Here is a 17,049-nt window from a genome sequence, read left to right as displayed (position 1 = left end):
AAACCTTAGAGTTATCAGATTTCAAAGGTGAAGGGACCTTGGAGATCCTTTCATCCAGCTTTCTCATTTTACAAAAAAAACTCCCTGAGATCCAGGGAAACTAACTGACGTAGGATCCCACAGGGAGTAAATAAGGGCTTGTTGGGCCAGGCCCGGGTCTTCTGATTTCTAGCTTCCTGATTTTGCACTCCATTGCGCTGTTGTCAGTCTTCACTGTGTCAGAGGAAACTTGGTAGGTTATGCATTTGTTCTTAAGGAGAAATTTTGTTGATATCAGTCCTATGCACTATTTTATAAGCACACACATGTGGAAAAAGTCCCTTATTTTCCTGGTTTTTTTTTCTATATGTAGATACAGACAGACAGACAGATACACAGACAGATACATACACCACATGTGGATGTCACTGGGGAGATGAGGATGGGATTGGACTTAGCAGAGTCTCAAAGGGGACTTCAGCTTTATCTGTCAAATATTATTTTATTAAAAAATTTTGAAGCAAAATGACCATTACAGTAGCATTTATTCATTTTGGATAATGGGCACTGAATTCGTAGGTGTTTGTTTTCCTCTTCATATTTCTGTATTTTAAAATTTTCAAAAAAAACCAAATACGGATATTAAAAATAAATTCTCACCTACAGCACCATACCCTCATTTTATAAAAATAAAGAATATCTTAAAGAAAGAAAAATGGTTCAGAAGGAAGGAAAGAAATTGTTCTCGTTAGTTAAGTTGACATTAATCCTCTCTTTGCTTTAAGTCTTTCCTGTGATGACACTAGCAGAATGTGTATCATTTTCTCTGCATTTGCTGCAGGATCAGTTCTCTTTGGCAGGTTTTGAGCCCTTCTAGTAAGTCCAGCAGGAAAGGCAGGCCTCTCACGTCAGTTCTAAACCCACCAGCTGCCCCATTGTGACTGCATAGTCCCCTGGTTCTGAGAATATGCTCTGCCTGATAAGCGACATACAGAGCATGATGGACTGAAAGCCCAGGGATCTGATACCAAACATGTTAGTTAAACTCATGCCCAAAGGAAGTAGGCCCAGAAACGTGGTTTTTGGAGCTCCCTTTAATGAACGTGTAAACAGAGGATAGAATATTGGCCTTACAGTTTAAAAACCCTCCTTCAAGTCCCAGTCAAGTCCCTTATCCACTGGATGACCTCACACTGTTTATCTGATCTTTCTTGGTCTCGGTCTTACTATAGACTGGAGGTGGTCATATTTGACTTAGCTGTCCATATGGCTGTTCTGGAGATGAGATAGCTAATGAAGTGAGAACACTTATTAACACACCAACTGAAAAACACAAAGCAAAAGAGAGATGATAGGATTATTATTGCTGTTATGAATCATTCCAAGAGGTGTCATGGTGATATGAATCATCATATGGTAATGTCATGGCTAAGGCCCAAAACACAGAATAGCAGCATTGACCCAGTAGTCTCGAAATTAGTCACAGAGACCAAGCTAGTGAAGACCCAGCAGCCCTATTGTTATCAAGAAAGAGCGCTATCCAAAACGTGTGTGGCCTCATCTTCTCCTTGCAAAGAGAAAATTCATCTGGTCTATGTTGCTAAGCGTGTATCCCACCACAGCCACTCCATCAGCCCTCAGGACAGAGGCGGCCTGCATCCCAGTCCCAGCTCTTCTCTGTCTTGCTGTGTGACTTGGGCAGTTTCACAGAGGACGCCACTTCATTGGCTTTCGCGGTTTTTTGTTCGTTTGTTTTTTGTTGTTTTGTTTTGTTTTGTTTTGTTTTGTTTTTGTCTGTAGAATGAGTGAGTTAAACTAAATTGTCTCTAAGGCCTCACCTCACTCTTAAAGTTTGTGATCACTAGCTAGAGTTTGAACTTTAGCCCCAATGTGACTGTTGTGTTATCATTGTCACTTTTGTAACCTGGCATTCAGGGACGTCTCTCTCTAGTTCATGTCCTGACCTAGCTTCTGAAAGCATTATAGCAGAGTTGAGAATTTTTGATCTAGGAAAGATAAATATTAGAAAGAAATTCCCACCAAAATACCATAAATAAGGAATATTTTAAAGAAAAATGGTTCAGAAGGAAGGAAAACTATAATGTAGTTCTTGTTAGTTAAGTTGACATTAATCCTCTCTTTGCTTTAAGTCTCTCCTGTGTTGACACCAGCAGAATGTGTCATAAAGACATAGAAAGATCATAAATTCTCAACTCTGCTCCAAAGATCTGACCTTGAGCACTGCATTTATTTGGCCACAGCTTTATAGTGTGGTCATACCTAGAAAACATTTTCTTGCCTGGTCATCAGCCCTCTCACCTAGATTACTTTCTATATTTTAGCACAAAAGAAGAAATGGCACATTCACCACTCAGCCAGTTGCACTGGAAGTGAATTTAAATTCCCGAACTGGTTATCTTGGAAAATATTGTGCTTATTGCAAATGTGGCCAGTTGCATGAGTTTAGGCACTACCATGCTCTGGGCTGTGGTTCTTGGCTCCTGCTTCTGGATGGCTGGACATTACCAGGAGAGAGCCTGCTGATACTTCTACGCACATTCACTCTACTGCACTTCAGCTGTGTCCTTGTTATTCCACAGCCCCTTAAGTCCTGGTTCACCAAGCAGATGTTAAGACTCTCTTGGATCCCTCAAATCCCATCCCCATGCCTGCTCCCTCCTCTCTCAGCAGTTGCTCTCTCCTTATCTTCTAATGCTCTTTTCTCCCTACGATGATGATAGTGACCCTGTAGCTCCAACTACTGGGTCCTCACAGTCAGTCCACTCCTGCAGAGGAAACTGGAGGGTGACCAGGAACCTTCAAGTCAATGTGGGCCACAGAAAGGAACTGTCTTTAAAAGATGGTTAAATGCCCATGGTTTACGTAGGTTGGCTTTCTTGAAGCAAATGAAGGAAATGCATTGCTTCATGTCCAGCAAAGTCCAGGGTGGATTCAGGAAAAGCTGGCTCAAGGCATTCCTAGGAGGTCATCAGGGAGCTGCTTGTACCTCTGTCTTCAGGCCAGCATCTTCTGAGTTGGCTTTATTCTCAAGCAGGCTGTCATTAAGTGATGGATTAACAACAATTTAGCAACCGTGGCATGACAGAGAATCATGCCTGATAGCTCCAACAAAGTATCAGAGAGTGTTCTCCCTTGAGCCAATCATTGTAGCCAGAGGGATGTGGTTCTTGGACTGGCCCGGTCTGAGACACATTGCATGGGCCCCTATTTGTGCAGAATTGGCCCCTAACTACATTCCCAGAGGGTCTTTGGATGTTTGGTCAGATGGTCTGTACTCTGGGGGGATCAATTCATACCAGCAAGATCCAATCAGCCCCTACACCTACCACCACCTCTCTAGCGGAAGCCACTTTTGCATCTAATTGTCTTGGGAATTATGTTGGTTTTCTATTGCTGCTATAACAAATTGCCACAAATTTAGCGGCTTGTAATAACATACATGTATTATCTTACAGTTCTTGAGGCCAGAAGTCCAAAACCAGCCTCACTGGACTACAGTCAAGGTGTTAGTTCCTTCTGGAGGCTCTAAGGGACAATCTGTTCCCTTGTCTTTTCTAGTTTCTAAGAGGCTACCTGCATTTCTTTGGCTCATGGCCCCTTCCTCCATCTTCAAAGCCAGCAGCAAAGTGTCTTCTCTCCTCTCTGACTTCTGTTTCCATGCTTATATCTTCTCGCTGACTCTGATCCTCCTGCTTCTGTCTTAGAAGGACTCTTGTGATTACATTGGGCATACCAAATTAAATTCAGAAATTCAGATAATCAAGGTATTTAATTCAATCACAACTGCAAAGTCCCCTTTACCATGTAAGATAACATATTCACAGCCTCCGTGGGTTAGAATGTGGACATTTTGGGGGAATCATTATTTAGCCTACTGCAGGGATTATCCACTCAATTTAAAAACCTGGACTGAGACAGAGAAAGAGTATACTGAAGCTCCTGCATTGGAGTGGGAAATTGTAGATAGTCCCCTAGGAGGGTGACTTTGTACCTGCTTGTAGGTTGTTATTTACAACAGCAAAATTTATTTGCTTCTTGGGTGTATTTAGGTTGTCCTTTTTGAGCTGTTTGTGGGTTTTTCTCCACAGAATTGGGTACTTGTAAAAGAGGTGTCCATATTGCCTCAAAGCCACCAGATTCTGATGAGCCATACCCATTATCTTCCTTCTTCATTTTGTTCACGGCAATTACTTTGTGCCCATAAAGTGGGAGGCAGTGTGCTGAGGAAATACAAGATTCTCCAAGACATACTCCTTTCTCTTGTGGAACTTACGTCTAATGGAGTAGAAAGGCACGCACACAATTATTTTTAACCCAAGGCGCAGGATGTGCTGAGTGATATAAAAGTGACAAACTAAGCAGTGGGAAGACAGCAGGAGACATCAGTTCCAGCTTCCAGGGGTGTCAGATCATGCAACCCAATTTTTGGTTCAGCAATATGATCACTATATGTACCTCAATTTCAGGTTATTAACTATTGCAGGCTAAGAATTTTAGGGCTTTAAAAATAGTGTGATGTGTTTTTTCTTCGTCTAGGGTATTTGGATCAAAACAGGTGCTCAGCTCTGATGATTCATGTGAAATCACTTCTACTCAAGGTTGACTAAAGTTGGGAATGATGAAAATTTTCTAGTCAAAGCAAAAGTTAAGAAGAAAACCTGGTTAGTTTTCTTATTTTTTGCGGAATCTGAATGGGTTAACGTCTGTAACCTGGGCCGTACTCTGAAAAGGACAGGTTTCCCATGGCTGACCTGCAAATACCCAGCATGGCTGGCTTTCCCAGTTGAAAGCCCTTCCTCACGTGTCCTTTCAGGGGCAAAGGGGAATCTCTACTAAGAGCTCCCTCCTGCCCAGAATGCAATTTTAGAAAATAGAGCTGACTTCTTTGGGAAAAACAAAACCAACCTTGTCTTACTCTGGTCATGGAAACCAACTTGGCACCTCATTATCGCCTTGTTAGCAAGAACAGGCTGCATGATGGACAAACCTGGGAGGAAGAGTTGGCCCTGTGTGGCCAGGGTTTTGAGTTAAGCTTAACTGCTTTTCTAAAGCTCAGCTACTTAATACTACACAAGTCAAAATCTATCATCAGACTCTTGACCATCCATTCTCCTCTTCCTTCCGTATTCGTGCCTACATAGACATCGGTCCCTCCCCATTCTGCTGCTGTAGAATTTGTGCTGGGTCCCCCAGGGATCCCCAAGGCTTGTTTGCAACCAGCCCAGCTCCCCAAAAGAGAACAGGGCTGTAACTACCTTTAACTTTGAGTGCCCTCTTCCCCGGTATTTTAAAATGCAGCCAGCCTGTTCTGCCCTTGGAGCATAGCAGGGCTGCTGGCTGAGGAAGGTGGTGTCTTTTTAACAACTTATAGGCAATTTTTGATTTTTCATGCAAATGGGAAAGAATAACAAAGGCATTTTATCTGGCTTTCAAATGCGCTTTGTACTTACATTTAAATGTGGGTGTGCCTGATGTTCTGGGAACTCCCTTCCAACAACACAGTGTGGCAGCCCATGTCACTTGCCATGTCTCCCTTTTCCTCCTCAGCTGAGCTAGCCCCCAGCCTCTCTCGTTTTTGTTTCATTATCGTTGGATTTTTACTGTACAGAACCTGTGACAGTAGAGACTAAGGTGTCCCAGTTATGCAGTGTCTACCCTGTACTGCCTAAGCATGCTTATTGTACAGCACGCATTGTCTATGGCAACCCCGATTTCCAGTTTCCCAGTCCCCTTCTTCCGGTTCAAATGTCACAGAATTCCAGTTCATCAACATCCTGAACATATTTCCTGATGACACCCACTTTTCAGAGGGGAATTTAAAACCTGGAAAATATGGTCTTAACCAAAGGTTCCCTCCCTGCCTGTGGTAACCACATATCCCAGACATTCTGGGAAAGTCTTTCCAGTTTCCAGACCATGCACACTGATTTGTGGTCCAGAAACCACTATAACCAGCCAATATAGGTCACATGAAAGACACATGTCAGACGGACACCCTTTCTGCAGTAAGATTCGGTGAGAGTCTACTATTGCCCACTACCTCAAATTCAGATTTTTTTACTTGTAATTTTTTGGTTATTCCTTATGCTAGTTGGGTTTGAGAGCTCAGTTGAAGGGAACTGTGATATTGTGAGATTTGGTCTTCATCAGGTTTCCTGGCATACAACTCCAAAAGTCTTTGGAATCGGATAAATATCTTTTTGTATGCTAATGAGTTGACAAATGTCTGGCATTTTTGTATGCTAATGAGTTGACAAATGTCTGGCAGCCCCTTAGGTATCTTTAGGTTGGGATCTGGTTACTGGAAAGACCACAGCAGGATGGAAGCGTTGGGACTTTCAGCCCCACCCCTAACCTCAGGGAAGGGGAATGGGGCTGAAAGTAGAGTTGATCACCAATGGCCAATGATTTAATCAATCATGCCTGTGCAATGAAACCTCCATAAAAACCCAGAAAGGACTGGGACATGTGGAGGTTCCTGGAGTGGGGGGGGTGCCCGACAGGATGTGGGAGCTCTGCACCCCTTCCCACACACTTTGCCCCATGCACCTCTTCCATCTGGTTGGTGTTCATTGGCATCCTTTGTCATATATCCTTTCTAATAAACCGGTAAAACTAAGCATCTCCCTGAGTTCTGGGAGCCTCTCTAGCAAATTAGTCTAATTCTGATTTACAGCCAGTTGGTCAGAAGCACGAGTAAAACAACCTGGGGCTTGTGATTGACATCCAAAGTGGGGGGACAGTCTTGTGGGGCTGAGCCATCAACCTGTGGGATCTGACGCTTTCCCCAGGTAGTGTCAGAACTAAATTGGCAGACACCCAGCTGGTGTCTACTGCAGAACTGGTTGCTTGCTTGGTGTGTGGAGAAAACCTCCCACACATCTAGTGTCAGAAATGGTTTGTGTTGTGAGAGTATAGGAGATGCTGAATTTGTTTGTGCCTATATTCGGACAGGAAGACAATTCATGTTACTTTTGGATGTGAAATGAGGACAAGGATGAAAATATGTTTGGCACAAATGTAAACACGATTCACTCTGTAGGCAATTGTTAAGCCTGCCTTTTTCACTTAACATTAGAGCATATAGATTTTCCCATGTCATTAAAGTGGTTTTGTTTTTGTTTTTTGTAACAGAGACTTTGGCAAATTCAAGATAATGTTTACCGTTGGCAATCATGGGGAAGGGTGAGGTGGGGAGAGCACGTAACCAAGGGAGATTTATCGTATTGGAATGCTCTCTATCTTAAGCTTGGTGCTGGGTACTCTTTTTTGAATGTCCTAAATGATACATAATAAAGTAGAAATTTAAACACCAATAGTAATGGTTACTTAATATTTTATTATGTTGGTGTATCATAATTTCCTCAGTTCAAATCCCATCTCCCTATTGTTGGATATTTGTAATTTTCAACTTTGGACTCTTAAATAATATAGTATTAAGCATCTTTGGGTATCAAATTTTGTCTGCATTTGAGCTCATTTTCTCAGTTTAGATTATATAATTGAATTCCAGGGTCAAATAATATGGCTATAATAGATGCATTTTGTTAGACTATCTTTTAACAAACTGTATGCGTTGATTATCATTGACATTGTGCCTATTCTACTCTCTCTCCAACACAGAGTGCCATTTAAAAAAATTGCTATTTTGCTAGGCAAATATTTGTTTTGAATGGTTTTAGTTTATGTTTCTACTTACTAGTGAGATTGAACATTCTGTCATATAATTTTTCCATTGGAGTTTTTTTTTTAATGTGTATGTGTGAGCACAGGTTTTTGCAGATTCACTTGTATGTGGGACCAATGTGGGAAGGTCTTGTTTATGTGGGAGGGGGAACCACAGATAACAAAGAACAGCCCCTTGCCCCCCTCATTGAAAACCAGTTGTGCATCTAGACCTCTGTCTTCCCGCAGTGCCGCCAAGCTCCTGGACAAGAACCCATTCTCGGTCAGTAACCCGAACCCTCTGCTTCCTTCACCTGCCAGTCTCCAACTGGCTCAACTGCAGGCCCAGCTCACCCTCCACCGGCTGAAGCTGGCACAGACAGCTGTCACCAACAACACTGCAGCCGCCACAGTCCTGAACCAAGTCCTCTCCAAAGTGGCCATGTCCCAGCCTCTCTTCAATCAACTGAGGCATCCGTCTGTGATCAGTGGCCCCCACGGCCATCCTGGGGTTCCCCAACATGCTGCAGCCATACCCAGTACCCGGTTTCCCTCTAATGCAATTGCCTTTTCACCCCCCAGCCAGACACGAGGCCCCGGACCCTCCATGAACCTTCCCAACCAGCCACCCAATGCCATGGTGATGCATCCTTTCACTGGGGTAATGCCTCAGACCCCTGGCCAGCCAGCAGTCATCTTGGGCATTGGCAAGACTGGGTCTGCTCCAGCTACAGCAGGATTCTATGAGTATGGCAAAGCCAGCTCTGGGCAGACATATGGCCCTGAAACAGATGGTCAGCCCGGCTTCCTGCCAGCCTCAGCCTCAACCTCGGGCAGTGTGACCTATGAAGGGCACTATAGCCACACAGGGCAGGATGGTCAAGCTGCCTTTTCCAAAGATTTTTACGGACCCAACTCCCAAGGTTCACATGTGGCCGGCGGATTTCCAGCTGAGCAGGCTGCGGGCCTGAAAAGCGAGGTCGGGCCACTGCTGCAGGGCACAAACAGCCAATGGGAGAGCCCCCATGGATTCTCGGGCCAAAGCAAGCCTGATCTCGCAGCAGGTCCCATGTGGCCTCCACCTCACAACCAGCCCTATGAACTGTACGACCCCGAGGAACCAACCTCAGACAGGACACCTCCTTCCTTCGGGGGTCGGCTTAACAACAGCAAACAGGGTTTCATCGGTGCTGGGCGGAGGGCCAAGGAGGAACAGGCGTTGCTATCTGTGCGGCCCCTGCAGGCTCATGAGCTGAACGACTTTCACGGCGTGGCCCCCCTCCACTTGCCGCATATCTGTAGCATCTGTGACAAGAAGGTGTTTGATTTGAAGGTGAGTTGTCCAAGACAGGCTGGGAGCCACAGCTAGAAGCCTGGGCAGGCCTTTCCCCACGACCCAACTTATGCTGCCAATGGGCAAGGAACTGTTGCATTGGGGTAACAGAATTTTGCCATCAGTATTCTTGACTAAATATCATAGGTATTAGGACCCAAAGGAATTTCAGAAATGTATCAAGACCAGTCCCTTGCTTGAAGGTGAGTCAGAAATTCTTACATACTTTTTATAGATGAGAAAGCTGAGGCTGAGTAGGGGAGCAAAGGACCCCACCTGGGTTGCAGAGAAGGGGCTCAGGAACTCAAGTTTCCTGCCTTCTCGTGGAGGGCTTCTCCCCTGTGGTATGCCTAGAAGCTACTGCCCCTTGAGTACCCATATTGTAGTGAGTTAGAAAGGAAAAAAAGCAGAATTTTGGATCAGGGGAAACAGATTAAGTCCCCCTTGGAACCTAGACAAATTATTATAGAGAGCTCAGCTTCCCCATCAGCAAAATGGAGATAGAGTCTCATGACACCTTCCCGGTGGTTGGGAAATGCTTTGAGTTGCTGCAAACAGAAGTATATGATAGTATAATTTCCCCCCCAAAAATATATTGCAGATGCAGTGAAATATTTTGAAGCAATAACAATTATAACAAATGCCATATATTAAACCCTTTCTGTGTGCCAGCAGTAACTCTTATGAGGTAGATGTTATTATGATTTTCATTTTACAAATGAGAAAACTGAGGCCCAGAGAGATGAAATGACTTTCTCAGCTCCTCCCCCCCGCCACCTCCCCAGCTTGAAAGTGGCAGAGTGGAGATTCAAATGTGGGCCTGACCCTTCCAGAGCCTGCACCATTTGAACACTGGGCTGCCCCGCCTCCCGTCTCTCATCCTGTCCAAAAGCATAATAATGTCCTTGCTGAGTGTGAGTCACACTGCAGCAGGTCATTCACCTCTGTTTGGGTCACATCATCCAAGTGCATCCCTGTGACCCAGATAGGACATGCCCTCTGACCTCCAGTCTTGGGAGGGGACTAGCTGACACGGGGAGGTGCTCAAGGATTTTGTCTCTCATGAACCTTTTCTAAGGCTTTGTAAGTCACTGTGAATCTACCTGCCAGATTCTCCCAACTGGATATGAAATAGGTGGGGTCTTCCTGGGGGAAAGGAGAAGGGGTGGGAGGTGGGAGGTAGGTGGTGGGTGCAAGGGTCCATTGAGAGGGGTAGAGGGAATCCAATTTGTGAGTCCTGGCTTCTGTTCAAGATGGGCATGAGATGTGTGGATGAGGAGCCGATGGAGCAAAGGCTGGATGGGGAGGCAGGAACAGCGGGAGGAGCCTGGAAGGGAGAGCGGGAGGGTGGGGGGATGTGTCTGCAGGAGTGGTCCAGCCTCTGGGCACTCTGTGCTCCCTGCCTGGCCAGTGTCTCTGTGCTCATCCTTTGCCTTCCCATGGACTCAGTTCTACTTTGATCACTTTTCTTTCCTTCTGACCTAGGACTGGGAGCTGCATGTGAAAGGGAAGCTGCACGCTCAGAAATGCCTGGTCTTCTCTGAAAAGTAAGTACTGTTCAGGAGGACAGGCTCATGCATAGGCTCAACACATATTCACTGAGCATTTACTGTGTGTCACACGCTGCTTTGAGTCCTGGGGCAATAGCAGAGACCAGAACAGGCAAAGTTCCTGCCCTCAAGGAGCTTATGCTTCACAGGGGCCAGAGAGATGATAAACAAAATGAACAAGAAAATTACAGCATCCCTGGTGGTAAATGCTAGGCAGAAAACACCAGGCAGAGGCGGGAACTGCGTGTGTGTGCGTGCGCGTGTGCCTCCCTTTTCTGGCTTTCACTTTTTTCATTGTAGTCAATTTCACATAGGACTTACTATTTTAAATACTTTGAAGGATACAATTCAGTGGCATTTAGCACGTTCACGAGATTATGCAAATGTTACCACTCTCTAGTTCCAGGATATTTTCATTACTCCAAAAGGAAACCTCATGCCCATTAAGTAATCACTCCCTATTCCCCCTAAGCCTGCCCCTGGCAACCACCAATCTGCTTTCTGTCTCTATGGATTTGCCTGTTCTGTACATTTCTGTAAATGGAATCGTATGATATGTGGCCTTTGGTGACTGGCTTTTTTTTTTTTTTTTACTTAACATAACATTTTCAAGGTACATCCATCCATGTTGTAATATGTACCACCTTTCTAGGGCTGAACAATATTCTATTACATGTATATATCACATTCTTGTTTATCCATTCATCTTTTGATGGACATTTGGATTGTTTCCACCTTTTGACTGTTGTGAATAGGGCTGCTAGGAACGTTTGGGTACAGTTTTTGTTTGAACACCTGTTTTCAACTATTTGGGGGTCTGTACCTAGGAGTGGAATTTCTGGGTCACATGCTAATTCTTTGTTTAACTTATTGAGGAGCCGGTTTCCCTTTCTCGCCCTCCCCAGTGCTGGCATCCGGTGTATACTTGGTTCGGCAGAGGGAACATTGTGTGCTTCTCCCAACAGCACAGCTGTTTATAACCCTGCTGGGAATGAAGGTGAGCGAGGCCCTACAGGTCAGCAGCTTGAAGCAGAAGTGGGCTTCCCACGGGCACATTATGTTCCGTCTTTAATAACCAGGACTTCCCTGATGTCCCCTTCTTATGCATGTAGAAAGCAAACAGATCCCAAGACACTAAAATGCATTGGGCCTGCTATCTGGGCCCATCAGTATTCTCTGAGATACTTGAGACATAAAGCTTTGCTGATTATCAGCATGTCTAGAGGTATAGTCATGCCAATCACTAATAATATGTGAAGGGGAAAGGTTCAGTTTTCTATGCCTGCTTATGTCCTAATAATGACTTTTGATGTTACATTCTGGGTTTTCATTGACTTTGTGTAATTCATCATTTAGATTATGCCTCAAATCTTGGAACATCATACATGCCCATTCCAGCAAGGTCATTCGCTCAGTCAAGCCCCACATTTCCTTTGGCTTCTGCGGGGACAACTGTGAGTACAGAAATATTTTCTCCAGAAATTAATGAAAATGATTATTAGTTTATTTATTTGTTTGTTTATTTGAGACAGCCAAGCTGGAATGCAATGGTGCAATCATATCTCACTGCAGCCTTGAACTCCTGGCCCCAAGTGATCTTCCTGCCTCGGTCACCCAAAGTGCTGGAATTACAGGTGGCCAAAGTGCTAGGATTACAGGTGTGAGCCACCATGCCCTGCCTCAAATACCTCTCTTTGTGCCAGTCACCCTGAAATGCTTGTTGCTCTCCCTAGCACTGTGTTCTTCATGCTCAGTATGCACCTGACATGCCACAGGCTGGGAGGATGTTAACACTTTTTTTTATAGAGAGTTGGCTTGCTTTTGAGGTCTAGACCCATTTATACCTGGTATCCTTCAATTTTCCACTCTGGGAATCACACTTCTCTAGTTTCCAAGATGACATGACCAGAAGTGAGATGAGCATGTGACTCAGGCAGCCAAGGAGATCATCACACTTTCTGGCCATAGATTGGTTCACGAATGGTGTGTGCCTGTAGTCCCAGCTACTTGGGAGGCTGAGGCAAGAGAATCACTTGAACCCGGGAGGCAGAGGCTGCAGTGAGCCGAGATCGTGCCACTGCACTCCAGCCCATGTGACAGAGCGGGACTCCGTCTCAAAACAAACAAACAAAAAAACAATTTTCTCCATTGTCACTGTTGTTGTCAAGCGTTTGTAGTATCACCTGCTATGTCTGGGCCTAGAGGTGCTGATCTGGCTTTGTGTCTTTCAGAAAAACAACCCCAGACAGAAGTGAAGAGCTGTTTAATCCAGTTCATCTAGTATTGCAACATATGACTTAAGAAACTGACATAAATCCTTAAAATTAAAGGCATTCCTGGACTTTCTAGCATTCAGCGCTGGCTTAGAAAAAAAAAGTTTGAGCTTTTTATGGTTTTTTTTAAAGACTATTTGATGTTTTATTGAAGTGGATTATTTCCTATGAGAGGGTAATTCTGAAGCTTGAACCAGAAAGTGTGTGAAAGTAAGGACTATGCACCAGTAGCATTTGTTGGCCCCTTGAGGAACTGGTTTGTGCTGTATAATGTTTTTGTTTGTTTTTAGTTTTGCTGTCTCTACAATATACACTCTCGTCCTCCAAAGCTCCTAAGCTTCATCTCTCCTTTTTCACCAATGGTGACAGCTCCTCTTCTCTCTGGGGTTTCAGTTGTTTTGCGCCACCACCCTACACCCCCATCTGACTTCTCTTCTTCTCCCCTGGGCAGGAGAAAGGGGAGTGGGAGGAAAACTGTAAAACAAATGTATTTGTCTGAACCCTGCTGGAGGGCACCTGTTTGTGTGCCTCAGCCTGTGCCTGTGCTTTTGTGGTGTGAGTTGCTGCAGCCTCTTTCTCTCTTCTCCTGTGAGTGAACACAGGTGAACAAGAGCATGTCTCCACGTGCTGTCCCCTCTATGTGTTGGCATGCAAAACATCAGGCCAGTAAGCTGTGAAGTGCAGCTCTCAGGCTCTGGGGAGTGAGTAAGTGGAAAAGTGAGGCGGTTCGTGATGAGACGTGAGGCCTGCCTGAACCCAGGCTTCTGTTTATTTGCGTGTGTTGATTTGTGATGTTGAATAGGAGAAGCGCTTCGAGAGAGTCCCTGTCTGGAAGCCCACATTTTGGTGAAAGAGAATTTTGTGGTTTTCCTCTCTGCACTCTGCTCGCTCAGAGCCATGCCCAGGTCAATGGCAGCTTCGGGTCTTTCCCAGGAGACTGCAATGGCTAGATCCAGTGAGGCCTGTCCTCTGAGGTCAGATTCCTGGTAACATGACCTTGTGTCCTGATGGGGGTGTGGGCCATGGAGGCACCTCTGTGCTCTCAACCCTGCCCTGAGACCCCACTCCAGGCACTGAAGGGGAGGGACTGTGACCACGATGGGGGAGGCTGGATTGAGTGTCAGGTGGGCAGGGGCCAGGGCTTGTAAATTGACTACAACCTGGGGTCTGGGTACGGGGAAGAGATGGCATCAACTGAGCTCCTCCGTAAAGGGGGGTGGGTGGGGAGAGGAGAGACACAGGCAGGACATTCTGCAGTCTGTCCCAGGCCTCTTCCCCACCCTCCAGTGCTGCCCATTGAGCCAGAGACCCTTTCCTATGGGCTTGGCTCTAGGGACCTAAGTTCAAGTCCTACTTTGGGAGCCACTTGCTGTGTGTCTCCAGGCAAGTCACTTTACTTCTCTGAGGCTCTGTTTCCTTAAGTGGGAAAAATAATGCCTTTGGAAGATAAAGTAAACAACTGGGTTTTCATCCAGCTTGTGTAATTTATTGTTTTGATTATTCCTCGAATCTCAGAACATCCCATGCAGCTCTGCAGCCCAGGCTTCTGGTTCAGTGGCCAGCGCCAGACAGTGGGAGCAAGGCTTGGGATAGATCCAGTATTGTCCTGCTCTTGAGAGGATCAAATGAGATAATATCAGGGACAATGATTTGGGAACTGTCAAGTACATATGAAGTAACCATGGCTGTTCTTGAGTAACGAGTGCTTTTAACCCATTTTGGCTGTGAAGAGTTGGGGGGGAATCCCATCCTGTCTAAGGCTGGCTCTGTCTGCTGGCCACAGGATTTTGTCCGGGTCTTGGTATCAGTGTTCCCCTTACACAAATCTGTGTAGTAATACCCAGGGTCACACTTGTTCCACCTTAGAGATGTTTTGAGGTTCCCATGAATGTGCTTTTAAATTACGTACCAGTGGGCAAGCACAAGCTATCTGATGATTTGTGTGTTGATTCTAATTAATTCCTCGAAGCTCTGAGTGCCACTTCCTCCAAACGCCTAGAGATGGGGAGTTTATCTGGCTTGAGCCTGGTGAGAAGCAACACAATAAACATTTTGCTAGGAGCTAGGAGGGGACAGAGACCTAGGGGACAGCTCTCTGCGAGGAGTTAGGAAGGGACAGAGAGCTAACATTTTGGGAGCTAGGAGGGGACAGAGAGCCCCAGTCATTGTAGGATGATAATAACAACAATAGCCAACATTTATATAGTACTCTGTATGTTCTTAGCATTTTTGTTTTGTATTAGCTCATTTAATCCTCTAGACAACCCCGTGAAGTGGATACTATTATTATCCTTATTGTACAGTTGGGAAACTAAGGCCTAGAGAAGCTTAGTACCTTATATGTGGCCACATAGCTGGTAAATGGAGGTGGTGGGACTTGAACCTAGGCAGCCTAGCTCTGGAAGCCTCATTTGTAACCACTAAGCCCTGCAGCCTCTCTGCGAGGATCTGAGGGGTCTCTTCCTTGCTGTGATCCTTCTCTTTAGTAAGCCCCTCTCACCTCCCCCTCCCCCACCACACAAGCCGCTTGGGAGTGTCCGAGGCTGCGTTGCAGGTGACAGGGACTTCTCTGGCCTTGGTCACTCATGGAGCAAGATGAAGAGGCCAGCCATACCTGGGGGTATCCACGTTCTTCTGCACCCTGACAGCATCTGCCAAGATGAACTCAGATGTTTGGAGGGTTTTTCTACAGACCCTGTGGAAGGGGAGAGTCAGCATTTGTCTGGTTTTATCATTATAACTTCTGTGACATCTTGCTGGTCACATGAGCCTCCCCAAGGCTATCTGAGGGACAAGGACAAAGCCTGCCCCAGCCAATCCCTACATTGTCAGTGGCTTGGTATTCATTCACATCCTTCTGTCAGATGCTGGTCCCCTGGTTTGCCATTGCCAGCGTGTGGAATTGAATGCAGGCGTACCTCTCTTGAGAAAAACCTGAAATGCAAGAGCATTGACATTTGAAGACAAGCTGAGAAATGGAGAAATGATTAATCCACTCTTGAAAAATACTTTGCAAGGCTCCTTTAAGTAGCAGGAGAGTCCCTCAGAGAAACTATTATTTTCTTTCTGCCCACAAACACTGACCTCCAAAGATATCACCCCAAAGATAAGGGGTGATTACTCTGTTGCCAAAGGATATTTTTCCAGGTTCCAATGAGTGCCCAGTGAGTTGTTTTTGCATATACACTTCTATTGTTTTTCTGCTTACAAAACTTACGCTTATTGTGAAAATGCAAACAGAAAAGAAATACTGAGGGGAATGAAATTCCCCGGTTATCTCCCTGTCAGCCCCCATAGAGATCCCATTTTCCTCCACAAGTGAGGTCTGGTCCCGAGCCAGCACTTTGTATGTCTGATTCCATTTACATACATCTTTTCAGAAACACTTTTTTTTTTAGTAAAACCAGAAACAGCCAGGATCCCACCACTGTCTGATCATATCACTAATGTCTGTGGAGCGAAGAGCAGTTACTGCCTCTAAAGCTCCCTGTTTTTAAGCAAGAGAAGACCAAAGTGACACAGAGCTCTGGAAATGAGCCTTCAGAATATAACTGAACTGCCACAAAATCTAAAAGGACCGCAAAGACCATCTGCCACTGCCACCAAGCCCTTCTGGGGACAGACTTGGCTGCATTTAAACTTCTCCCACCTCTGTTGGAGTCTGAGTGTTTCGTTGCCTTGTTGGTTTGTTTATTTTTGTTTGAGCTTTTTTTCTCATTTTCTTTTCTTTTCCTTTTTATTGTTATTTATTTATTTATTTATCAAGACAGGGTCTCGCTGTGTCACCCAGGCTGGAGTGCAGTAGCATGATCATGGCTTACTGCAACCTCCACCTCCTGGGCTCAAGTGATCCTCCTACCTTAGCCTCCAAGTAACTGGGACTACAGGCATGGGCCACCAGACTCAGCTAATTTTTGGAGAGACAGGGTGTCGCCATGGTGCCCAGGTTGGCATGTTTATTTTTGACAGAGACGGGACACTGCACTGACAGTTGTATGCTGTGTTTGCTATTGGTGGGGTAATTTGTGTCTGTCCCCAGCCCCTCCCATCCCACTCTAGGGTCCCCAGAGATGGGTGTTCACTTTCACTTAAGCTCCTGCCATTTGAGGCCAGGCACTTTCTCCCTGGCTGCCTGAGTCGTCATAAACAGAGTAATCAGGTTTCTGGAAGGGGCCTCGGGGCTTTCTCAGCCTGTTAGTAGTTTTCTTGTGCCTGCCCAAGGTGCACT

At 45.4% G+C, this 17,049-nt stretch overlaps 1 protein-coding gene across 4 annotated transcripts in view; it reads left to right on the top strand.

Annotated features, from left to right (window-relative positions):
- RBM20 (RNA binding motif protein 20) overlaps positions 1-17,049 on the top strand; it is a 225,009-nt gene that overhangs the window by 156,518 nt on the left and 51,442 nt on the right. For 3 of the 4 annotated variants that reach the window (XM_055249444.2, XM_055249468.2, XM_055249450.2), the window contains 4 exons: positions 7,915-8,998; positions 10,484-10,545; positions 11,454-11,545; positions 11,905-12,002. In XM_055249444.2, coding sequence (XP_055105419.2) covers positions 7,915-8,998; positions 10,484-10,545; positions 11,454-11,545; positions 11,905-12,002 — 1,336 coding nt within the window. The remainder of the gene's footprint in view (positions 1-7,914; positions 8,999-10,483; positions 10,546-11,453; positions 11,546-11,904; positions 12,003-17,049) is intronic. The other variant, XM_055249476.2, reaches the window with a different exon arrangement.

This window comes from Symphalangus syndactylus, chromosome 2, assembly GCF_028878055.3.
Source record: "Symphalangus syndactylus isolate Jambi chromosome 2, NHGRI_mSymSyn1-v2.1_pri, whole genome shotgun sequence".
Taxonomy (NCBI): Eukaryota; Metazoa; Chordata; class Mammalia; order Primates; family Hylobatidae; genus Symphalangus; species Symphalangus syndactylus.
This window is presented reverse-complemented; position numbering and strand designations above follow the sequence as displayed.